The sequence below is a fragment of the Miniopterus schreibersii genome, assembly GCF_964146895.1.
Source record: "Miniopterus schreibersii genome assembly, chromosome: 9".
In the NCBI taxonomy this organism is placed as follows: domain Eukaryota; kingdom Metazoa; phylum Chordata; class Mammalia; order Chiroptera; family Miniopteridae; genus Miniopterus; species Miniopterus schreibersii.
In genome coordinates this window covers 83,791,581-83,815,732 of record NC_138118.1, presented here as the reverse complement: position 1 = coordinate 83,815,732, position 24,152 = coordinate 83,791,581, and the positions used below count along the sequence as shown (strand labels likewise).

The 24,152-nt window shown below is 61.2% G+C and overlaps 1 protein-coding gene across 5 annotated transcripts in view; it reads right to left on the bottom strand.

Moving 5' to 3' along the window:
- Nucleotides 1-24,152, bottom strand: part of TNS3 (tensin 3) — a 122,876-nt gene that overhangs the window by 39,216 nt on the left and 59,508 nt on the right. For all 5 annotated transcript variants that reach the window (XM_081146485.1, XM_081146481.1, XM_081146482.1 and 2 more), the window contains 10 exons: nucleotides 22,880-22,930; nucleotides 22,002-22,124; nucleotides 21,612-21,676; nucleotides 18,460-18,543; nucleotides 17,369-17,481; nucleotides 16,885-16,945; nucleotides 16,071-16,146; nucleotides 8,291-8,420; nucleotides 7,938-8,003; nucleotides 6,643-6,747 (listed from right to left, as the gene is read on the bottom strand). In XM_081146485.1, coding sequence (XP_081002611.1) covers nucleotides 6,643-6,747; nucleotides 7,938-8,003; nucleotides 8,291-8,420; nucleotides 16,071-16,146; nucleotides 16,885-16,945; nucleotides 17,369-17,481; nucleotides 18,460-18,543; nucleotides 21,612-21,676; nucleotides 22,002-22,124; nucleotides 22,880-22,930 — 874 coding nt within the window. The remainder of the gene's footprint in view (nucleotides 1-6,642; nucleotides 6,748-7,937; nucleotides 8,004-8,290; nucleotides 8,421-16,070; nucleotides 16,147-16,884; nucleotides 16,946-17,368; nucleotides 17,482-18,459; nucleotides 18,544-21,611; nucleotides 21,677-22,001; nucleotides 22,125-22,879; nucleotides 22,931-24,152) is intronic.

Here is a 24,152-nt window from a genome sequence, read left to right as displayed (position 1 = left end):
CGCTGGCGGCAGAGACAGGCCCCACCCACCCGGCTTCTGAAAAGCGCTTGCTCGCAGGAGGGAAAGAGGCTCAGAAAATATTTCCAGAGTAATATAAGAAAATGGGGAAGACCCCCCCAAAAGATGAATATATTCCTGTCCATCATGGCTGATCACCAAGTAACCAATGCCCACCTGTGCACTCAGGTGTGTTCCCAGGTGGTGCACACAGGTGTGTTCCCAGGAATACACTCACAGTTGTGTAGCCAGATGTGTGCTCACAGGTGTGTTAAGGACCAGCCAAAGAGAGGCACTCCTTCCAAGTGCCAAGCCCCCGGCTACAGAAAAGGTGTCGAGGGATCTTTTCTCTGTGCACCGCCTCTAGGGATCTTATGTTCTGCTGGTTGACAGGTTTGCTTAAAGAGCAACTTTTTGTTTTGAAGGAGCTGGCGGGCACTCCCTGCAAACCTCCCATGGAGAAAACCAAAACCTCGCCTCCAGGAGCCGGCATCAGGGTTACTCAGCACCAGCCAGGGCTGCCGGTGCCGACAGAGGTGGACAGAGGTGGACAGAGGTGGACCGGGGGCTCTCAGCGAGTCCTCCCAGGTGGGGCAGCTGGCAGGGGGCAGGGACGGGAGCAGAGGGAGGGGAGGCCTGTGCACTTCCAGGGCATCGGGGGATCAGAGGCAGAAAGAGGGAGAAGATGAGGGGGGTGTGGCCAGGTAAGGCTGCTCTCAGGTGAGTCAGTCAAACCTCGGTTCTCGACCAAGTTGTTTGTGGAAAAAATGTCCAGATTCTCTACCAGACAACCCTTTCCAGCTGACACATCAACGGGACAAAAAGTGTCTCTCAGGCCACAGACAAAGGAGAGAATTCGCGAGTGAGTCAGCTTCCAGCTAACCCTCCCCTGGTGAACACATCGGGGAATTGTGCTGCGAATATTTTTTGTTGTTGCTGGGGAAATGGATGATTAGCACAGTTTTAAAACATAAAGAGGCCATCAAGAGTGCTAATGTCGCTAAGGGTGTGAAGGAAACAATGACCACAGGCAGTTGAGGAGGTAGGTGTGATAAGGGAAGAGCCCTTAGCATTTCCGAGGCAGTGAGGTGAAAGACACCCCTGGGACAAGTGCTGAAAGTGATTCCTTTAAGGCTGGGGGGGGGGGGGGGACACGACTCAACAAATTTAGGAAAAGGAGTGTTTGCTTATAGACTAAACAACATTAGACGTGCACTGTAAGTAGGAAAGGTTAAAACAGAATCTTTCAGGGTCTGGAACGAATTAATTCAATTTATATTATTTCTAAGGGGGCAAGAAATGATTCCGTTTTTGCACAAATCGCTTCTCGCACGGCCTTCCAGGAAGAATTAAGTTCAAGAACCGAGGTTCTGCTGCGTTTCCATGTCCGAGGGAGAAAGTCTGAAATGCCCTCTCCTGCCACCGGGCCAACATTCTAGAGACCGCGGCCCCGCCCCAGCACCACCCAGGAGCCAGGGCACCGGGCCGCCCGGGGGGGGGGGGGGGTCCCACCGAGTTCCCTGGCGACGCTGAGATGCAGGGATTGGGAAGCCGGGTCACAGATGAGAGCCGGGCAGGGAGCGGCGGTGCTGGCGTCCCGGACGGAGGCAGCTGAAAACACCATCAGGAATTCGAACCTGCCTCGCCCCACATGCAGGCCCTGCTCTCCATTCCTTTAAAAGGCAGGAATTCCAAACCCGACCCACCACTTTTACGTGAAATTAGACATTAATTTCGGAAAGGAATTTGCCTGAATGTTTTCTCTGCAATTCACAGGCACACACACAAACACACAGGCCGTTTCTTAGAGACGACTCAGCGCCTGGTTTTCCTCCCTTGCTCGGTGGCTCCTTGCCCCAGACAGGGTCCTGTGCTTTGTGGCTGCTGGGAGGATGGTGGCAGTTTTACGTCCCTTCCCTGGGCTGTGCATTTCTGCCTCGTTACTAGCTCACCCTGGCCCGTTCCCTGCGCACTGCTCAGCTTACACCTCTAGTGCCCACAGCCCGGGGATAGGAGCTCCCTGAGGGAAGGCCCCACCATGGGACAGGCCACCCCTCTGGACATGACCCACCGACCACTGCCGGTCACTGCTGCCCCACGTGGACACTCTCCAGCAGGCCCTCCAGGTGACTCACTCACTTGGCCACCAAGCTAAACCATTCAGTGCGTCGAGATGTCCCCACATGTGGAGGCAACGGGCGGTAACGGTCTCCACAAGTCCCCATGGCCATGGAGGGTTCCCACAGCCTCAGCCCTCCCAGCAGAAGAGTCCGGGACAGAAAAACGACTCCGTATCTGCCTCTGCGTCCAGTGCCGCGTGGACACAGCTCCACAGCCTCCAACTCCACCTGACACTGGGGGAGCGGGGTCAGGAACCCACAGGGAATAAAATGTGCAGAAGGAAGGGGTCTACCTTAGATCTGGTGGGTTCAGGACAGAGAGCCAAACGCCGAGGACTGTGCACTAAATGGAGTGAATTTTACGGCATGTAAATCCACCTGGATTTAAAAATGATCCTGGTATCAAGACAGAAATGAGACTCACAGCAGAACGAGCCCCCCGGCCTGGGCTGCCTCCACCCCCCCCTTCTTCCAGGACCTTCCCACACTCCATGGCAGCCCCGTAGCTCTGGTCCTGCCTCCTCAGGATGCCTGGCTCGGTCCCTTGCATCTCCCTGTGGCATAACTTTGCTGGCCTTTTCCATTAGCGATTTAGCTGCGTGTCTTCACCCCCCTGCTGGACTTTCTGGCGTAATCCATCTGGGCTTGAATCCTGGCTTGACCATCACAGCTGTGTGACCTTGGCTGAGTTACCGGACCTCTCTGTGCCTGACGTTCTTTATCTGTAGAGAAGCTGCCTGGCCAGGGACTGTTCCCTGAGGGCTGCCTGGGATCACTGTGTCCATCCAGGGACACAGGGGCTGCAGAACAGGAGTGTCCCCTCGTGTCCAACTAACTGAGTACACAGCGGACCTTATTCTTGGGGAATACTCGGAGGAATGGATTTTTTTAAGTCATCGGCATGACTCAAAACCGCTGAGGCCCAAGGCCACGTGCAGTCTCTGTCTGTCCTCGCCACTTGCACGTCCGTCTGCAGCTGCAGCTCCAGGGCCGCTACCAGGTCTGCTTTTACTTTATTGCAGTCGAGTCCGCCCGGAGCTAATTAAAGACTCCCCGGCATTTGTGTCGAATTACCTCCCGTTGCAGAGAAAACCCAGGGCTCACAGCTGGCCGCACGCGGGCTTTTGAGAATATCCCGGGGTGACCGGCACGGTACAGGGTTAGCGGAAACTGCCCTTCGCCTCTCTTTTTTTTTCAATAGGAAAAGCCAAAGATGGTGATGGCCCGCCGAGTCCCCAAGGGCGCGGAGTGTGGCCTGCACCTCCGGACAAACTCCACCGCTCTCCCGGCGGAGCTCCAGCCGTGCCTCCCGCAGCACACAGCTTCTCTGCCCCCGGGCGCCCGCCCCCCCCCAGCTGCCAGGCGGGAGGCCCCTGGGGCAGTGCCACCAGGACACCGTGCCTGCCAAGGGGGCCCCTGAGAACTGCTGTCTTTGGAGCCAAGCTGAGCTCTGCAAATGTTTTCTAGAAACGAGCAGGCTCTACATTCTTGCAGAAACAGATTAGGGGGGAAAAAAACAACAGCAAGCGGAGGAGTGAGGCATTCCAAGCAGAAGCAATGCCTCCCCGGGGAAGGGACGCGCCCGCCGTGGGACCCAGCTCCCGGCGGCCCGGGTGCGGCTTGGGAATGCGGCAGAGACTCAGAGTGGGCTGCGGCTGGCATGTCCTGGATGGGGCGAGCGCCCAGACAGCCCGCACGAACGTGACCGCGGCTAGCACGGCTCCTCTCCTGCACCCCAGCTCGCCCGACGTGCCTAGGGCACCGTCCTGGCAGCCTCCGGGTGCAGCCGGGTCCCTTTCGGACACGCCCAGCTCAAACATTCCAGCCCTGGGGAAGCCGCAGCAGCATTCCTCTGACCCGAGAACCAACAGCCGCCCCGAGGCCCGCACGTCCCTCCCGGCCGTGGACACTGAGGTTGTGCGGGTGGCTCACCGCCCAGCCTCCCTCCAGGCCCCCACCCCCATCCGCCTGCTGTGCAGCCTCAGACAGGTGGGCTGTCACAGTGTCACAGGTCTTTGTGGCCCTGCGGAAGCCACACACACACACAGGCGCGCTCCTGCTTACCTTCCTCCCACACCGCCCAGCAGCTCCTTCAGGCTAGGGCTGCGGGACCCCCTTTTCCGGGAGGAGAGCTGCGGCCCGGAGCAGCATCCCGGGCTGGGCGTGCCTCCCCTCGACGGGCCGGCCTCCCTCCCCAGTAGCCGAAGGTGGAGGATCTTGTTGGCTGAGCAGGGGACTTTGATTCCACCAAAAAGGCCAGGCAATGTAAACACGAGGGTGGGGTTTAGTGCAATCAGGTTTGGCGAAATTTGAACCCTGGAGGCCCAGGAGGCGGGGCCAGGCGGCCGGGAGGCTGGGCAGGCCGGGCGTCCCGCTCGCTCGGCGCTGGGAGCCAGCGCCAGCCAACCTGCTGGGTCCACAGGCTGGGGCTTCTGCGCCCACTGTGTTCTCAGAGCGTCAGCCGGGACTCTGCCGCTTGCTCCGGCTCCTGGGCCCTGCGAGATCCCCGTGGCTGAGGCTGTCATCGGGGTGAACTGCCCCTGGCATTTTTTGCACAATTTCCTTCCACCTTCCTTTCCCCTTAACTCGGGGTGACTTTTCCTCCGGAGGGGCCCCGGGTCTGCTCTGCTCTGCCCACCTTCAGAGGAAGGAGTGAGGAATAAAGGTGGTTCCGGGTGATGGGAGAGGCCCCAGACCATTGCTGGGACGAGGGGGGGGGCAGGTGACCTTGAACCTGTGTGGGGGGGAGGGGAGGGCACACAAGCATGTGCACCCCGGGCCTTCTCTCTCAGGCTCCTGGTTCTATCAAATATTTAAAGTTGGTGCTGTTTGCCCAGCGGGTGTTGCTCAGTGGTTGAGGGTCATCCCAAGCACCAAGAGCTCACAGGTTCGAGTCCCAGTCGGGGCACATGCCGGGGACTGCAGGCTCCATCCCCAGTAGGGGGCGGGCAGGAGGCAGCCGATCAATGACTCTCATCACTGACGTTTCTATCTCTCCCTCTTCCTTCCTCTGTCTCTAAAATCAATAAAAATATATATATAAAAAGAAAGTCTGTGCTCTATGCTGTGCTGGTGACATGGTCAGGACGCCTGAGGCCGGGCAGGTGGAAGTTCACCTGTGGTGAGAAGCCCACAGCCTGCCTCCCGTGGGGACCCTCAGGACGACAGGAAGCTCAGCCAGCGTCCCCAGCCAGTGTCCCCAGCCAGTGTCCCCAGCCAGCGTCCCTGCTGGGGGAGAGGGGAGGGCGGGGGCCTGACTGAGGCAGCTGCAGGGCTCCGCCCCGGACGGCAGGACTCTCAGGAGAGACGTGAGCCTCGGGTGCAGGCGCTTGGGTTTTATTTGCTGGTAGGGACTGAGGGGAGGTGGAGGTGGACAGGGGCAGCCACAAGTCACGTTCCGGACCTAACGACAGCGTCTGCCCTGGGCAACGAAGCCAGGACCCTGCCTGCTTCCTGCCTGCCGGGCCTGACTTCCCCGGAGCAGGGTGCCCTGTGCCCGTGTAGGAACCTGAACCGGACGGCGGGCCCCAGCGACAGCCACTGACATCAGGAATGCCTTCACCAAGCAGGTGAGCCTCATGCCCGAGAGGCGCCGGGGCGTGTGGGGAGTCGGAGGGAGTTCAGGGCGGAGGAGTCTCCCACTGAGGGACACTGGGTGAGCCTTCCGGAGGGTGGCTGCCCAGAGATTAGCAAAGCTGGGGGACCACAGGGCGTGGGAGGCAGGGCCATGAAGGTGGTTTTGTTGTAACAGTGAGAATGCAGAACGGGGGGACCCGCTGATGGAACGGGGTGCGAGCAATGAATCTGCCACCTAAGAGGCAGGCAGGTGCTCGCTTGGGGGTCAAAGGGAAAAGCTGGGACACGGTACCCAGGTGCCCGAGGTGCCCGGGATGAGTGCTCTGTCCTGACACAGGTCTGCCAGAAGCCCAGAGGAACAGGGAGCCACGTACCACCTGGAACGCAGGCTCGGGGACCCCAGTTTAGGCCACAGACGTCCTCTCCCGGCCCCCACAACCTCATGACCTGCAGAGGCGGGCGGGGCCATTTTCCCCAAGATACAGGCTTCTGGCGGCTTCTCATGTGTGTGAAGCTACCAGAGAGCAGGTTTGGGTGCGAGGGACTCACAAACACAGACGCTGACGCAGCCATGAGCTCGGCCAGGAGCAGGGTGTCGAGCGGACAGAAATAAAGCCAAACGTCTGCAGCCCGGGGGGCCCTGATCAGAGCCCTGGCTCCCTGTACGCGATGGGAAGGGGCCGGAGAGGTGGGAGCCTGTCCCTGGAGACCTGCAACTATGAGGTCGGGCAGGGAAGCTCCTAGACGGTAACGTTACCGACCGGCCACCGCCCACGACAGCTCTGCCAGGAGCCTGACCCGGTCCCCAAGCCTGACCTCACCAGCGCCCACAAACTCACAAGGGAGTGGGTGCTGGCCCTCCACAAGGACGGCGGGATTCCCAAGCTCCCGGCACCCGGGGGACAGTTCTGACCCAAACGCGTAACGGACGCAAGACAACCAGACGCACCTTCCCCGTCGGCACTCAGGTTCTCGTACGAGTCCCAGCGGATCAGTGGGTCTGCTGTGTTGAAGTCCACGCTCACCCCGTGGTCGTTACGCAGATGCTCACAGCCTGTGCGGGGGACAGGGACACGGGTCAGCCCAGCCCAGCCGGCAGCTCCTGCTCGTGCCCGACGATGGGGCGGGCACCTGGGTCAGCCCTGCCCCCAGACCTGGCATCGCCAGGCAAGCAGGCACTGTCTCAGAAAACTGAACAGTCACGGCCCTGGCCCGTGTGCTCAGTGGTTAGAGCATCAGCCCTCAGACTGAAGGGTCAGGGGTTCAATTCCTGGTAAAGGGCACACACCTGGGTTGCAGGTTCGATCCCCAGCCCCGGTCGGGGCATGTGCAGGAGGCAACCAATCGACCTGTCTCTCTCACCTCGACGTTTCTCTCTCGCTTCCCCTTCTCCCTTCCACTCTCTTTAAAAATCAATGGAAAAAATATCCTTCAATGAAGATTCACAAGAACAAAAAACTGAACAGTTGTTAAAACCGCTCGGCAGAAAGGAAAGGCGGACACCGACCCTCCCTCCACCCACTGCACTTGGGGCCCTGGCTCTGAGGGCGACGTCTCACAACAGGGTCGCCCGGAGCCCCTCACAGGTCAGGACCAGCCTCGGGGCCGACGGACAGAGGCAGGTGTCGCCTGGCTCAGGGCTCAGGCCAGCGCTCGTCCTTCGGTGGCTCTGAGGGCGCCCAGCGGACTCGGAGCCCAGGAGCCTGGCACTGAGCTCACGCCTCGTCGGTGGTGAGCACAGGAGGTGGGAGGATTATTTCGCACACGGGGATCTTGGGGATTGAAATGAATCGTGAGCCTGGTGATAAAGGGGCTGGTGCCTCTTTCAATGCATTTTTAGAAGAAAGGGAATCTACTTTAAACCTAATATTTGCCGACTACAGGACTTCTACTCTCCTCCAGAAATATCTGGTTGTTCTTTAAGGAGAGTAAATATTCGGCATAATCTCCCTGGGAAGGACAAGGCTGGGCCCCATCCTCTCGCTGTCTAATATCCTGCGGTTAAAAACTATATAATGGCCTCGGCCGGCGTGGCTCAGTGGTTAGATTGTCCACTCTCTCCCTTCCACTCTCTCTGAAAATCAATGGAAAGAATATCCTTGAGTGAAGATTAACACACACACACGCACACACACAAAACCCTATGCTATGGAAATTTCCAAGCCCGGGCAGAGGTGGGAGCCAGCGCAGAGACCCCGACACAGCAGCCACCCGCCCACCCGGCCAGCGCCTGCCCTCGCTCACCTGGGATCCTCTCGGGGGTGGCCGAGAACACTAGCTCGACCTTCCCGTGGGCAGGGAAGCGGTCATCTGAAACAGAGACGTATTTCAGCAAGCGAGGGGCAGGGGCGCCAGGCCAGCTCGGACGGCTGTGTCCCGGGCCGACCAGGACAGCAGAGCCCGAGCCCCGCCCCTGGGCACCCACCGCAGAGCAGGGTCGGGGTTCAGTTTCTCTAGAATGTTCTCTCTGCTGGATCAACTGTCAGCCCTTCCTGAGACTGGTCATGATTCTGTCATGATTTCAGCGGGAGGGGGCACGGAGACCAGGGGAACACACCGCCGTCTGGGGGGCCCCGTCCGTGGGGGCGGGCCCTCACCCTTGCAGGCGCTGTCCAGGTCCTCCTTGCCGAACACGAGGCCGCAGCCCTGCACGGACCCTGTGTGGAACTGCAGGCGGAAAATGACATCCCGGGTGGCCGAACGGTACTTCTTGTGGTAACACTTCACCTGGTGGCAAGAAAAAAACCGTGGTGGCTGCGGAGACAGCACCTCTGAGGACGCCGCCGAGGGGTGTGCACGGGACGGGTCCCCGAGAAGGGAGGGCAGGGATTGTGTGCCAGGAGCAGGGCCGGGCCGGGCGGGCGGGACAGGTCACCGTGGGCCCGGTGTCCCCCCAGCGGAACCACAGTGCGCAGTGCCACAGTCCTCCGACGGCCACAGTGACCCACAGAACTGGTCTCCGTGGAGGACACCTGGCAAGTGAGATAGATCCGTAGCCTCTCTCTCCTAAATTTTAACAACTGATTGTGAGGCAGTTTTTCTGTCATCTAAACTCTCCATGTTTCAGCTTAAAGCCTTTCTGTTTCCACAAAAGAAGCAGGTGGTCATTACTGTCTGTAACACGCTGAACAATTATGGGTGTGCAGTAATTTGGGGGGGGAGACAGAGAGAGACAGAGACACAGGGAGAGAGGAAGACAGGAGACGGGAGGGGGGCAGAGACAGAGAGGCCGGCCGGGAGGTCCCACTTCCTGGAGTGGTCACCTGAGACCGGCCTCAGAACCACCAGGGATGTGACCTGAACTCAGGCTCCTTTGCAGTCCCCAGGGTCCACGGTGGGTGCTCCCTCCCTGGTAGGAACGGGAGGGGCCTGGTGGCAAGAGGTGGGGATCGCCCTGCCCAGGCCGAGCGTGGCTCTAGTGTTTGAAGATGTCCAGAGTTTCACAGGACCAGGGTTTGGACAGTCAGGGCTCAGAACGGACAGACAAGTGACCTAGCCAGTCACCCGGCCACCGCCCTCCACGCCGGCTCCTAGGGGTCGGTTCCATGGGGTCCAGGCAACCACGCTGCCTGGGACCTGAAGCTCCCCGCCCGCCGCCTCCTGCGTTTCAGCTCAGCTTCTGCCCCCACTGGCCATGGCGCCACCCTGCTGACCGGCTCACAGTGACAGCCTGTCTCCTACAGGCCCGAAGCCCCAGGCTCCTCCCCGGCCCTTGGTCTGCCTGCGGCTCCCAGGAGACAGACTCACTGGCCAGCAGGAGCCCTCGGGCCCTGCGCAGGGCAGCCCTGCTCACGCTGGCCACGTGCCTGCCGGCCTCGGGACAAGACCTGAGCCCTGCTCCTGACACCACAGAACAGCCACGTTTTGGGCAAGGGGGGCCAGGTCCCCCTTTAAGATATAAAGTAATGACTCCAGATCCCCTTCCATGAGCTCCCTCCACCCCTCTAGTGTCGGCCCCTTTATCAGGTTGGGGAACATCTGCATTTGAAACAACTCTCTACCGGGTCTCACTACTGGTGCAGGAAATGAGCCAGGAAGCAGGGAGGCTGCCTCGGTGACAAACGCCCGCCACAGGCTGTGGCCACAGCAGCCTCGGAGACCCTCAGGTCTGGGGAGAGACAGGCGCTCAGCCTGCGTGGCTTCCTCCCACCTCAGCTTAGTTACGGGGACCAGACCCGACTGTATGTTAACACAGGGAGTAACCCCCCCGACACTCGGTCTGTGAGATTCACGCACATTTGAGGGGTGAGAAGCCTCTAGGTCTCGGTGGCTGTGGGGAGATGCGGGTCTCCCGGTCGGTGGTACACACCCCGACAGCCACAGGAAACCTGCCCGTGTGCCTCGGTTTCCCCGCAGTGAACAGGCACCTCCGGCTGGCACTTCCCTTTGCGCCCGAATTCTGCCTCGCAGGGTACTGATCCGGTGTTTGGAGAGGCCGGCTTGCTAACGGCCCTGCTTCATCCCCAGGCCGCACCAATGACAGTGAAGCACTCGGGCCCAGGGGTCAACGTGTGAGGACCAGCCTGGAGCACCTGCCCCGGGCCCAGGGGTCAACGTGTGAGGACCAGCCTGGAGCACCTGCCCCGGGTCAAGGTCAGCCCGCTTCTGCTCCCCCTAAGGCCAGCTGCCCCAGATGCACCCCCCGAATCCTCTCAGCTTCCAAGTAGGCCACACAGATGGCAAAAGTGGGGGACCCTCGGTGCACCCCCTGCCGGAAGAGGCAGCCATTTCACTGAGCTGGTGGCCCCGTGGCTGTCTAGACAGGCTTCAGGAATGTGTCTTCCAAGAAAGAGCTCCCACCGCACGAAGCTGGCTGGTCCTCACGCAGGCCCAGAGCAGCCACGATCTCACCCTCGGGGGAGATGACTCAGAGGGTCTCGCCCGTAATTCACGGCGCTGGCTGCCCGTGAAAACACCTGAGTCCGCTGTGCTGAGAGCCCAGGAGGGATGGAGACCCGGCGGGTTCGGAAGACGCTGGGGACAGGAAGGGAAAAGGCCACACGCACAGCAAGGCGCAGAGCAGCTCTGGCCGGGGCGGCGGAGCAGCGGAGGCCCCTTAACAACCTGCCTTGGAGCAAAGCGCGGAGCGAAAGACAGGACTCCCTCTTCCCGGATCCCTCTCAAGGCCCTCGAGGAGACAATGCACAATGGGGCTGTTTGTTTGCGGAGGCTCCCGGAGGAGGCGGCGGGGGTCCCAGAGCCCCGCAACCTTGCACACAAGCTGCAGTGGCCACCGGGCTCTCACGGCAGAGGCAGCAAGACCGGGCACGCAGGATGGGACGTGTTTACCGGGGAGCGGGCTCTGGATGCCCGCCAGGCTCCGACGGGCCTGCCCCGCGCATTCCTCACCAGGTTACATAACACCCGGCGTGTTTACGGAGCACCGGAGGCCCTGCCCCTCCCAAGGGTGGACCCCAGGCTGACCCTCAGTGTGGCTCGCGGGAGACGGCGGGTCCCGTGTGCAGGGGGCGGCCCCGAGTTTATCCGGTAGGCACGGTGGGCAGATATCCCCTTTGCCTCACTAGTCACAGCTCCGCCACGGGCCCCGGGTTGAAGGACCGACAAGCACAGCGCCACTCTCCCCAGTAACTCCCCCAACCCCGCTGCGGTGGACTGGGTTGCACCTCGGTGACCTCCACCCGCAGTCCGACGTCAGGAGAGGCAAACATCTGCGCACAAGGCGGACACTTACCAGAATCACGGAGGGGACGTCGCAGAGGACAAGAGGCCGGGCGGGAGGGAGACCGAGGATGGCGGACGGCCCCGGGAGCCACCCCCCTGCCTCCCGAGCGAGGCGCCTGGGCCAGCGCCAGGCGGAGGGCCACGGAGCCCTGCAGCTGGCGGGCGCAGCCGGAGAAGCCTTCCCTGCAGCCTGGGATCCTGTCCAAGGCACGGCCGCTGCCAAGTTCTCGATGAGAAATGACAGGCTGCATATTTGAACCTTTACACAGAGAAGGGCCCGAACCTCATCCGCACGGGCCGCCCTCTCCACGGCAGAACGCCCACCGGTTCCTGGAGGCGGGCCAGGCGGCCGCGAGCTGCGGGGCAGGGACCAGGAGAGGCCGGAGGGGGGACTGGGCACATGCTCTCTCTCAGAGACTCGGCAAACCGGCCGGCCCCTCCGAGGGGACACGCCCCCACTCTCCAGGGAAGATCCACCAACATCAAAGAGCATTCCTGGCATTTTTTCTTCCCGGTGTTGATCCCCCAGGTCATTTTCAGTGGGAACCACAGCCTTGCTGGATCCCAGGGGTTACTGCCGGGCAACACCCGGGCCCCCCTGGCCCCCTAGGAACCTGCAGCTCATTGGCCTGGGGAATATACCAGGTTCCCCCGCCCCGGAGACCCCCCACTTCTCGAACTACTGGAATCTGAGCTCCCGGGAGTGGGGCCCAGCTGCCTGGTGAGCACACGCCCAGCAAACCCTGGTGGGGACTCACGGCCACAATGCGGGTGCCCGAGGGCGCCCGACCTCACTGTGCACCTTTCAGAACGGGTCTATCGGATGAGCCCAGGGTTAACAGGCTGACTGTGTCCCCAAATTCAGATGCTGGAGTGTGACCCCCGTGTCTGAGGATGTGACTCTGCTTAGAGTCAGTGTCTTTCAAGAGGTGACTGTGGTGATGAAGTCACCAGGGGACCCTGATCCGATGTGACCGGTGTCCTCACAGAAAGAGACACCGACACACCGAGGGAGGACCGGGCGAGGACCTGCAGCAGGGGGCTGTCTACCTGCCCAGGAGAGCGGCCGCGGGAGGAACCAGCCTGTGACACCTGGCCCCGGGCACCCCGCCTCCATGCCCGGGAGGCCCTGTCTGTGGACAAAAGGGGGCCACGGGCTCACCTGAGGAGCTCAGGGGCGGCCTGCCGGGCGGCCTCGCAAACTCGGAGACCTGAAGAAACCACACAGAATGGTCTGAAATGAAAACACTTTTTTACCTAAAAGCAGGTTATGGCGACTAGTCCTGTCCTAGGCAGGTATCGTCCCTGACAAAGGTCAGTCTTTACCTGCACCGAACCTATTGTCTTTTCTGCATCTAAGATAAACTTGTAATGTCAGGGTAACTCCCCTTTTCCCAGACCCCTCAGGACACAACCGATGCACCAGGGCGGAGACCGTAAGTCCTCTCATTGTTTTATCACGTTAATTGCGGACTGTTAACTGTCCTGCCCCCACCTGAAAAAAGACGTGTCTCCATCATTTTCCCTTTTATCCAATCCCAGAGGTTTCCCGCTCGGCTTCCTCCCGCCTCCCTAACCTGTCGCCAGTGGATTTCCTGTAACCCACTTATGACCGTGATCTACAGAAACTGCCCCTCTCGGGAGCACCAGCCCTATCCCTAGAGATTCTGCTTCCCAGCAACTGTTGACAGTTTGGCTCAAATAAACTCACATAAGTTCTTCACGGGTCTGAGTGTTTCTTACGTTGAAGGAGTTTGTGTTACGTCAGCCCTGGGAACTAACACAAGGTTAGAAGTACGTTTAGGCTCCTTAGAGACGGACAACTAACCTCTTGGGTCATCATTTCTGTGCACAGAGTGAGCGGTCACCCCCAGAAGTAGAAACCGGGTCATGATGTCACCCTAACCCACCCCGTGGGGACACGTGAGCTGTGGGGGGGCTAGAAACCAGCCGATGGGGGCTGGGGGCCTGGGGACACCGGACTGCGTGTGCCTAGGGCCCGAGCGCGGGCGGCAGAGGTGAATACAGGCAGCTTGGGCCCTGGGAGCAGAGACGGAGGGACGAGCGCCCAGGAGGGCAGAGCAGAGCCGCCCATGGGTTCCTGCCCATGCTCCCATCGCCGTGGCCTGCACCCGAGGCTACTGCCCTCTTCTCATCCCCCCAAACCCCGCGCAGGGTCCTCGGAGGGGCTTCACACGGAGAAGGGCCTGTCTGAGGCCACCCAGGCCTTTAAGCCGTAAGCCGGGACTGGAGCCTAGACGCGGGACCGGGAGCCAGTCAGGACTGCGTGACACCCTGGCCACTGTGGTCCGACTTGCTGACACTTGTGCCTACCTGTGGGGCTTCCTTCCTGCCCCCGGGAGGCCTAGTCCTTTCTCCTGCCAGTCTCGATTCCCCTCAGGGTCTCTCGGTGCCTTTGGAGGACACTGAAAAGAGTCTCAGTGACGCCACAGTCCCCAGGAGAATCTGCAGAGGCCTGAGCCCTCGGGCCTGGCTCCCCTCTGGGACACAGATCCCCACCAGCCTGTCCTCATAGGCACCAACCCTGTGGCGGCTCAGGGCCTGGGCACAGCTGCTGCTCAGCCCCAGAGCCCTGCCCCACTCAGAGGCCACTTCCTCCCGAGCCCTTGGACCTGCCGGCTTCACCCACCCACCCACCCACCCACGAGGCTGCTCAGAGCTCCGGGATCCCCTCCCATAAAGGCCCCCTTTCCTACCAGCTCCTCACAGAGACTACGGACGCTTGACAGATTCACACAAGGGCCACTGGTTAAATAAAGTGACAGGAGAGGAAGGCGGGAGAGAGGGAGGGAGGGGACTGTGGAGGGGCAGACAAAGCGCCCCGACCTGTGGACTGAACACCCCCCCCACCTTGCGAAGACCCTGCAGTCACCAGCCGCACACACCAGGGTGATTGTCCACTCCACGTCTTTGCCACAACTACGTGCCGCTAACTGTGGCACCCAGTCCGGAGGGGCCGACTGGAAGCCCTCTCCCTGCAGGTGACCAGGCGAGGGGGCACTTGGCACCCCTGTCCTAAACAGCAGCTGCACCAGCCTCTCCAGGCCTCGCCTCCTTTTAAAGCTGGAGTCACAGAGCCAGCACGGGGCTGGTGGCAGATTAGAGCTGGACTCGCCACATGCAGTCTGGTCGGTGCCCGGAACACAGCAGGTACCCAGTTAACACAGGGCCCGGTGCCCAGCAATCCCAGGGCTCCCTGGGAGACTGGCCCGGGCTGCACGCGGCAGGTGGACGAGCCCATCCCTCCCCCCCACGACCAAGGGGACAAGGCCCACAGGCTGCTCCTAAGAAAACCAGCCACGAGCAGCCTCGCCTCCCGTCCCCGCTCCGTGGGTGGCTGAGAACCTGGGTTTATGAAGATGGGACCACCCCTCAGGAGTCCCACCTGTGAAACGGGGCATCAGAGCTGTTGTGGAGAGCGGTTGGGAGGATGGGAAGGGCTCAGTGTGAGGCCTTGAGAAGGTCAGGACCCCCTCGCTGCTCTCACCGCCTCTCGTTCTCCCTGTGCACCCTCGGGACCTGCAGACCCCCCCCCCCAGAGACAGGGAGGCTGGACACAGACCCAAGGCCCTGGGAGCAGCTGGAGGGCTGCTCCCTGAACAACTGTGCCCAGGGTGTGGGTGTGCCTGCGGGGTGTGTGCTCAGGGTGTGCTCAGCATATGGGTATGCCCAGGGCATACGTGTGCCCAGGGTGTAGGTGTGCCCAAGGTGTGGGTGTGCCCAGGCTGTGGGTGTGCCCAAGGTGTCAGTGTCCCCAAAGTGTGAGTGTGCCCAGGGTGTGGGTGTGCCCAGGGTGTGGGTGTGCCCAGTGTGCCCAGAGATCTGTGTCTTCCTAAACCCCACTGACTTGATTTCGTGAGGATTCAGGTGGGATGAGATGGGAGTTCACTAACTGCTAGGAAAGGTTTTTAAAACCCAAATTTTTAGGGAAATTATTTAAAATCCTCAAAAACTTTGAATGAACCAATTGTTATAAAACGAAAAGCCAACTGTGTGAGTGTGCCCAGAGTGTGGATGTGCCCAGGGTGTGGGTGTGCCCAGGGTGTGGGTGTCACCTTCCTGCCACAGCGTGTCCTGGGCCACGCAAAGGCTCCGCGAAAGTTAAGCTATGCACACGTCTCCTAGAATTACCGTAAATATATGAAGTTTTCGACAGTCAAGAGACATAAAAGGCAAAGACGGTGCAGCTAACCTCACCCGGGTACCAGCGCCCAGGAACCAGAACTCTCTCGAGAAATCAGCGTCTGGTCACCAGCCAGCCTGCAGCGACACCGCTGCGCTTCACACTCGGCTGCTAATGACAGTACACGTTTTACATCCACACCTTCCCGGAAAGGTCTCTGGTCACTAGAGGCTTCACCTCAGGGACAGGGAGTGTGACCCCTGGGAGCAGAGCAGCTGTGGATGTGGCCCAGGGCGAGCGCAGTGGCTGACATGGACTAAGTGGCAGTGACGTGGCCCACTGGGAGCAGTGGCTGACACACATCGAGTGGCCGTGGCGCGCTCTGCCCCTTTTGTGAAAGTAGCTTCACTCAGATGAATCAACGACCTTAAAATGAAGGCTACTCCCCCCCCCATTGTACAGGTTTCGGGGGCAAGGGGTCGATGTCACTGTTTTAAGGTGACATTCCCCTGTGGAGGGGTGGCTGGTGCAGGGACGAGGGGAACACTCACCATGATGTCCCCTTTCAGGAGCTGGGCCGGCTCTATGGCGATGTAGATCCGGCTCTGGTTTTCGGGGCCGACGTTGCTGTGGGACACACAGGAGACGGGTCGTTAGGTCATCGGGACTTCACGGGAAGAGCGCATTTGAGAAAAGCAACTAGACAACTGAAAACTCGGAAGTTGCACAAAATATCCTGAGGGGCCTGGATCCAGCTCCTGAAAATCTTCGTGGAAAGGAGTCAGAAGGAGTGGAAAGCTGCCGGCCAGGCAGGGGCTGAGGGCCACCCGGGGCTGCTGGGGGGCCAAGGGGCAGGGATACGGGGCGAGCGTGCCCCAGCCTCTGCGACTAGCGGAGGGGCAACTGCCACCCTGTGTGCGTCCACTGTGAGTCTGGAAACGTGACAGCGGCTAGTTCTGAGCGGTGAGCACACTTCTTCCCTCTACTCATTTCCCATTAATGTTCATAAAATGCTTACTAGCCCAGCCCCGAAAAAGCTCAGGAGCTCGTACAAGTTCTAAGAACGTGTATCTACCCTTCCCTCAAATGCAAAGGGCAGAGAAAGCCCGACCACAAAGGACTGTCCTGCTCCCTTCCCGACAGCACGTGGCGCCCCGCCCTCTGGGCCCCAGCGTCCATGCTCCCCTGTGACAGTGTGACGGCCAGTCAGGTGTGACGGCAGCAAAGCTGGGCTGGGACGCAGGCACGAGCCACCGAGGAGCACCGGCCACGGGCATCCTCTGCTTGACCCCTCGCCGCTCCCACGGGAGAGCCGCCCAGGCTGCACCACTTCCCAGCTCGAGTCCACGAAGCAGACACACTTACTAGATCCCTGATGTGTAGACGGGCTGCATGGCCTGGTAGAGCTTCAGGAAGGGCCGGCACACTGAGAGAGAGAGGTCGAATGGTCTGTGAGTGTGGGGAACCATGCGGAACCACGTGGAACCACGTGGACCCTGTGGAGCCACACAGAACCACGTGGAACCACGTGGGAAAACGGTGGAACCACGCGGAACCCCGTGGAACCACATGGAACCGTGTGGAGGGTGAGAGAGAGAGAGAAAGGTGCGTGAGACAGGAGCCCACACGCTGCCTTCTAGGTTGGGGACGCAATGCCGGAGTCAGGCAGCAGCGTGAGGGACACTGGGGTCCCCTCCCTGGCTGTGTGTCCTTCCCGATAAGTGGTCTCACCACACACAGGTGGCTTTGTCCAGTCAGTGACCAGGAGGGCCTGGGCCTCTCAGGATGGACAGGACACCCACCCAGGGCAGGGGCAGGGAATCTCACCCCCGCCCTGTGGGACACTCACCCCCGCCTGTGTCAAAGTTGGGGGTGCCATGCAGGATGACAAAATGCAGGAACAGGGGCGAGGCGTTCATCTTCACCGTCCCCGACAGCAGCCCGCTGAGGAACTGGACGTACCTGCAGAGAACACGCAGCTGAACGCTCTGGGTCGGACCCTCGCTGCCCACGCCCGCGTGGGGCCGAGGAGGGGATGGGCCCAGACGCAGGCAGCCTCGTGCGTCCGCGGTGATGCCCTGCACGCGGCCGTGGCCCTCAGGGGGAAGGCTCTAAGTGGGACGTTTCCTCGCCGGGTCCTGGGGCACGAGGTGGCGGCAGGGCCGGAGACGGGGCGCAGCCCATCGGGTTCTCTCGTGCTCTCCCTCCTCCGGGGGAGCCTGACTCCAAGCAAAAGGAAACCCCCACAATATCTGGGTGTCCGAGGCCTTGTCTCCAAGGGCCTAAGTGGGAGGAGCAGAAGCAGGATGGGGCGGCGCTTACTGAACCCCGTGACTGTGCCTCAGGCCACGCCCCCGGCCAAGGCCGGGCTGCCCTTGGACTGAACTACCAGCAGGCTCAGCCTCACTTATATTTTTAAAAATCTCTAATTTAAGCCTGCGGTTCACACAAGCTGCTGAATGTGTGTACAAAGCAAACGGAACAGCCAGATATTTCTGGTAAACACTAAAAACAGAGTTTAAAAACCCTACTTTTAGTCCACCCTCTATAGGAAAATGCTGCAAAGAACACGGGCTTCCACGGAGGTTCCTCTCCTAGTGTGTCCACCGTCCGGGCGGCAAGCGGCCCCTCTGCTCTTTCAGAACAGACGGAGGAAGCTCCCCAAGGTGGCCGAGGCCTGGTGGGAACCAGGGAGGCCGGCCGGCAGCTGCAGCCCAGCCCGGCCGCCAGGGGGCTCCACACGCCTCCCCCCATCCACTGGCTACACTGTGCCATTGGTCCCCAGGTGCCCAGGTGCCCAGGAGGGGCAGCCCTGCCTCCCATACGGGGCAGGGGCTCGTTGCTGCACCAAGGAGCCCTCCTCTCCTGTTCTTGCAGTTCAGGGGCCATCTGTCTGGAAAACCTCACTGGCCTTCCCCTCTGACCCGAGGGCATACGTACCGCTTCTGGGACGGCTGCATCAATGCCGACACTTTATCGTCATAATACTTCTTCATCGCAAACCTGTCGAGGGCCTGGTCGGCGCTGGGGGAGCAGAGAGAGACAGAGCGTTACTACTCCGTGGACGCCGAGAGCGGCAAGTCCCGTGGCGGTGCTGGGCCCCATCTTTTGCTACACGTGTGCAACCCGCTTTAGCGTCTCTCCCTGGACCCTGGTTCCCCACAGATACAGCTGAGGCCACAGCGGATGCCAGGCAGCAGGTCCAAATCCTGTAGGAAACAGCAGCCTCCACCCACCCGAGGCTGTGGCCCTCAGCTGTCCATATATGCGGCTCCTGGGAGTCACCGGCCTGGCCCCCCAAACGTCCCACTGCCAACAGAGGGGGTGGGTCTCAGAGGCTCTGGGCAAGACCAGCGGGCAGACTCAAGTGTCAGCATCACAGGGGAAGGGACATGCCCAGAAGCCGCAGTCAGTGGGCACCCAAACAAGTCCCAAAAAGAGCATTTGGGACTCACGGGGGACGGCCTGAGTGCCGCCAAGGGGAGTTGCGTCTATGGCCAGACTCAGAGGGGTCAGAGCACTACGGCCAGCGGGTGCAGAGCTGACACAATTGTTTGTGACATGACTGTCACCTACTTTCCAACAGCCTGTCTGACATTAAACTCTGGCTCCATCGTTTGTGCTCAGCAGGGTCCTCGGAAAATCCCTCACAGGGCACAGGTGGGTTTTCCGGATCCAACTTCAGCACAGCCCACGGGATGTGAGTGTCATACGTCGTCACTGAGGGTCACCTTAGCCCAAAGCGTCCCTGACAATCAGTCCAAGTGTGGGCCTCTCCGCAGAGATGTGTGGTCGCTGCTCCAGAAACATGGCAGAAATGGGCTGAGGGCACCATCCAGGCCGGAAATAAAGCACGGGACGGCCGGACAAAGGAAATCGGCCCAGCCCGCTGGGTCTGCGTGGGGGGCTGGGCTGCGGGGCGCCGACGGGAAGCGAGGGCTTGAAGGTGCTGGGGGCACGTTTTCAAGCAGAAACACTTAGTTCCACATCCGCCACATTCCTTTGTCTGGAATTCGCTCGTTTCAGTAAAGCCGCTGCGGGCGCTCACGCTTGGGGTGGCGCTTTATCAGCATCAGCACCATTGGCGGGACGCGATCTTTCCCACGCTTATCTTCCCGGCGCCGGCGCAGGAATGTGCTTCCTACGCGGGACTTGACCTTTCTGCTGTGATCCTGGAGTTCGTGACCGAGGCCCGAGGAACACTGGTCCCGGGGCCACGGGGAGGGACGTCCGAGGGCACAGTCGTAAAACAATCACAGGCTGTCACAGCCCGTTGTGGGCGAGGAGACCTCCGCGCAGGGATCCGGGGAGCATCTGACGTTCTAGAGGAAACCTGGGCGCCACCTGGATGGGCAGCCCCGAAAATGCTGAAACGCCAGCCTCTGCTCGTGGGATGGACAGAGCGGCACAGCCACCACGTGACGTCGGGGACGGCGAGGAGGGAGCGTTGACTCGAGAATGCAGGTCACAGCCCCGGCCGGTGTGACTCGGGGGTCAGAGCGTCGGCCCGTGAAGTGTCGCGGGTTTGACTCCCGGTCAAGGGCACACACCTGGGTTGCAGGTTCGATCCCCAGCCCAGTCGGGTGCATTCAGGAGGCAGCCAATCGATGCGTCTCTCTCACATCCGTGTTTCTCTCTCTCCCTCTCTCTTGTCCGGCCCCCTCCTTTCCACTCAGTCTAAAAAATATATATATATCAGGTGAGAATTAAAAGAAAAAAAGAAGAGCAGACCCCTAATGCACGGAGAGGTCCTTGTCCACGGAGAGGCACCCAGTCACGCTGCTCCCACGGGGACCCGAGTTCTGGTGCCATCCTAGGTGCCCACGTCCAACGGCACAGCGACCGTCACAACCCCCCACGAGCACAGCCAGCACCCGCGTCGCGGGCAGACGAGGCGCCCCGGGGGTTCATGGGAACCGCGTGACCCTGCGGCCGAGATGTGGGCCTTGACTTGCAGCACGAGTGCTGGTGACGAGGGGGAGAGAGCTCCCCACCCGCCACCCCCCGGCCGGCCCCGAGCACGGGCGAGGGTCCAGACAGGGCCACGCTGTGGCGGCACCAGCTCAGGAACACGGGGGCTCTGTCCAGAATCCGCCGGGAACCTGGTCCCTGTCCAAATGCCTCTGGCCTGGCTGAGGGGCTCGCCGTGGCCGGGACCCCGGCGCACACAGGATTCATTATCCTCGAGCGCGAGGGGCCTGGCTCTCGCCGGGGGGTTGGGTTTCCTCCCTGGCAGGCGCCAGCTCCCCAGTTCGTTTCCAGAGAAAACACTCGGGAAGTCGGGTTTCGTGCTCCGAGCTGGTGAGGAAAGGGTCTGTCGGCCACATGAACGGGCTTGTGTTTCCTCAGATGGAGCAGCACAAAGCGGCCATTGAGACGAGCGGACACCGCGAGGGCCGGGCCTCGGGGACGGTGCTTCTCATCTGGGCTCTGGGCGAGCGGCGTGGGCTCTGGGGGGGTCTCCGGGGGCCCCGCGCGCTGGCTCAGAGCAGGGGGCCTGGCCCGTGGCCCGGGCTCGCTGTCCTCCGCTTTCCTTGTGTCTGTGCACAGTGGCACCCACAGTCCACGATGCCAGCTCGTCCCAGGGGCTCTTCCATGTCCCGGGCACTGGGCCCGACCAGGCTCCCACCCCTGGACCACGAGAGCACGAGCCAGCCGCCTACCTCCGCCCAGTTTCAGTTTCATCTGTGAAGCGGGAGCCCCGACCATCACTTCCTGTGACTCAGGGGACTGAGGGACAAGAGAACAGGAAGCGAAGTGCCTCTCGGTGCCCTGCCCGGGGCGTGCACAGCCCAGCCTGTGGCCACTTCTCCCCGAGGCACTGGGTTTGCCCTGAGACGGCGCCTCTTGCACTTTTAACTGCAGGTGGCGCTGTCCCCTGCAGTCTGTGAGGGTGGCAGTGTGCTCGCGGTGTCCCCGAGGCCCCGCAGAGGCCATCGGTGAGCGTCACACGCGTGCACACACACACACGCGCGCGGACGCCGTCTGTCCAAGAGCACAGCCTCCCCGGAGCTGGGTTCCTCGGCCTGGGTCTCAGAGGGCACAGGTCAGCCCAGCTCCCACCCCGCCCCGGTCAGCACGATGCCCGCTACCTGGCCGAGACGTTCGTGAAGTGCATGTAGGACGAGATCACCACTCCGATGCGCCCTTTTCCGCCCTGCAGGAGACAAGAGAGGAGCTGGTGTCCCCCGGGGCTGAGAGGGCTTGAGGCCAGGACAGCGGCATCCTGCCCATGCTTAGTCAATGGCCACACTCGGGGGGCCCTTCTCTGTTTGAAAAAGGGGCTCTCTTGGGACACAGAGATGCATGAAAACGAAAGGGCACTTGCTCACCGAACCCTCCGCTAGTTTCAGAACGTCCTGCTCCACAGTCAGGGGCCTCGGTCTTACGGATGGGAGGCCCGGCGGGGCATTTTGTGAAGGGCAGGTTTGGAGCACCCACCCCAGGGCCCTGGGCAACTGCTGGCCCAGGGAAAGGCTCACCCTGCAGTGGATGACAACCACGTGCTGCGGGTCGCTGTTGAGCCAGGACTCCTGGGCCTTGCAGATGGTGCACACCTTGTCCAGGGGGGGGGCGTGCAGCTCGGGCCAGCCCACGTCCAGGATCTGCAAAGACAGGGCTTCCTCAGTCTCCGTCAGGGCCCTCGGAGCTGCCCCAGGGAGGCTGCTCCCGTGACACGTTCCGCCCGAGGGTAAAGAACCGGCTGCCTGGGCCGGGAAAGAAAAAACAGACTACTCTGCCCCAGGAGACTCCTGTTCCCGGGTCTTATCTGCTCCCCTGCGTTGGTGGCAGATTCTGAAGGGGCTCCCAGGAGCCGCCAGGGTGTGAGCCCTGGGGAGGGGCAGCCAGCAAGGCCGGAGACCCGGGTTCTGGGCCCCACGGCCGCCCCAGTTCCTCCATCCAGCGGAAGTCACGTCTGGGAAACTGCGGCGAGCATCTCCCCCAGAACCAACACACAGATGTCTCAGGGAGAGGCCGGGGCGCCTTCAGGGACACAGGCACACATGTGAAAACACACGTGAGCACACACATGGCTGCGTGCAAACTCCGCTGGAAGCTGCCTATATCTGTGGGCTGTGCTAACATGGGTTTCCTGGGGCTGATAGTTCACTGTTCATTATGCAAGATGCTCTGAGGGCAGAGAGAGGATCAGAGGGGATTGCTCTGCATTACTTTGCAATTTCCTGTGTATCTGTAATTGTTTCAAATAAAATAAATTTAATTTTAAAAAGTAACCCACGGACATATCCTGCCACCTGCCACCGAGTCACGGCAGGAAAGAGTTCAGACGGCCTGGTAACAGCGGGAAGCACCCCTGGGACGCTTTATAAACTCGGAATGCGGGGGACGGAGGGTGTACCTTTGGGTTCAGCTTTGCGAGGTCGTATCTCTTCTCCGAAAGGTTTAACACCTGCAGGGGGAGATGAGAAGCTGTCAGATGCGTCGCTGTCCTGGGTGAGGGGGAGGAGCCACAGCCTTTCACTCAGTTTGCATCAAGCGGATTACGAAGGACGGAGTGTGCAGACAGGTCGTTGTCACGAAATAAAACCAAAATAAGAGACATAAAAGGCTGGCACACACAACCCCGTGGGCCTGCCCTGGCCCCCAGGAAGCGCGGGCTTCCTTGGGGGGTAGGGGGTGCAGGAGGGCGTCCCTCCACGGGCTCGAGGCCAGGCCAGGACCCGCCAAAAGTCCCTTCATTCAGGATCAGTCGGGAGTCTCGCTGCGTCACAGGGAAGCAGGGCTGTGGACCCTGACCTCGCCTCCCGGACAGAAAATGACAATGCTGGGGGAGCAGAGAGGGCAGGGTGTGGACAGAGACCAGAGGAGCTGAGCAAAGGGCCTGCCTGCTGGGGTGGGGGCCTGCTCCGACCCACAGTGGGTGCCTCCACCCGGAACAGGCTGCCTCCTGGGCCCTGGACAGGTCACGTCCCACCAGACAGCCTCGGGCGTGGTCTGTGGGTCCTGGAGCTGCTCTGTCCCCACGTGGAGCTGTCATCGGACACCACTCAGATGTCGAGGGGAAAGCGACAGGCTCCCAGGTTCTCAGGATTTTACGTGGCACATGTGTCTTTCCTTAGATTTTTCAAAAAGGCCCTTGTCCCAAAAAAGGGAGGGACCCGCAGCTCAGCCACTCTGCTGGGGGGAAGGGGAGCGGAGTATCCCTGGACCCAGTGGCGAAGCCCCACCCAGACCCGACCCTGCAGTCCAGGCCCCAGGCCGCCCTGGGAGAGCTGCCCACGGGCCCTACAAGAAAGGAAGACACCCCGAGACACCAAGGGTGGGGGTGTGATGGTCCCAGGGGCGTCCACACAGCTCTCCCTGCCCACAACTGGGGGACAGCTGTGGGTCCTGGGGGACCGGGAGCCGGGGGAGCCCTTCTTCACTGCAGCTGTAGCTGCTGGAGTCAGGGGGTCACCTCCCGGCTGGGCTCAGCGGCTTCGTCATCTGAGGAGGCTAATGGGGACCATAGCGACGCCTTGTTTAGGGTGATGAACAGCTTGGCTGCCGATAAGGAGGCCCCACGGGGGGAGGGGTGCGGTGGGGCTGCACTCAGCAGCGTCACCCCGGGGACTTGGAGCAGCACCGCACAGGAGGGCTCGCCGAGGACACGGCTGAAACAAGCCACGTGA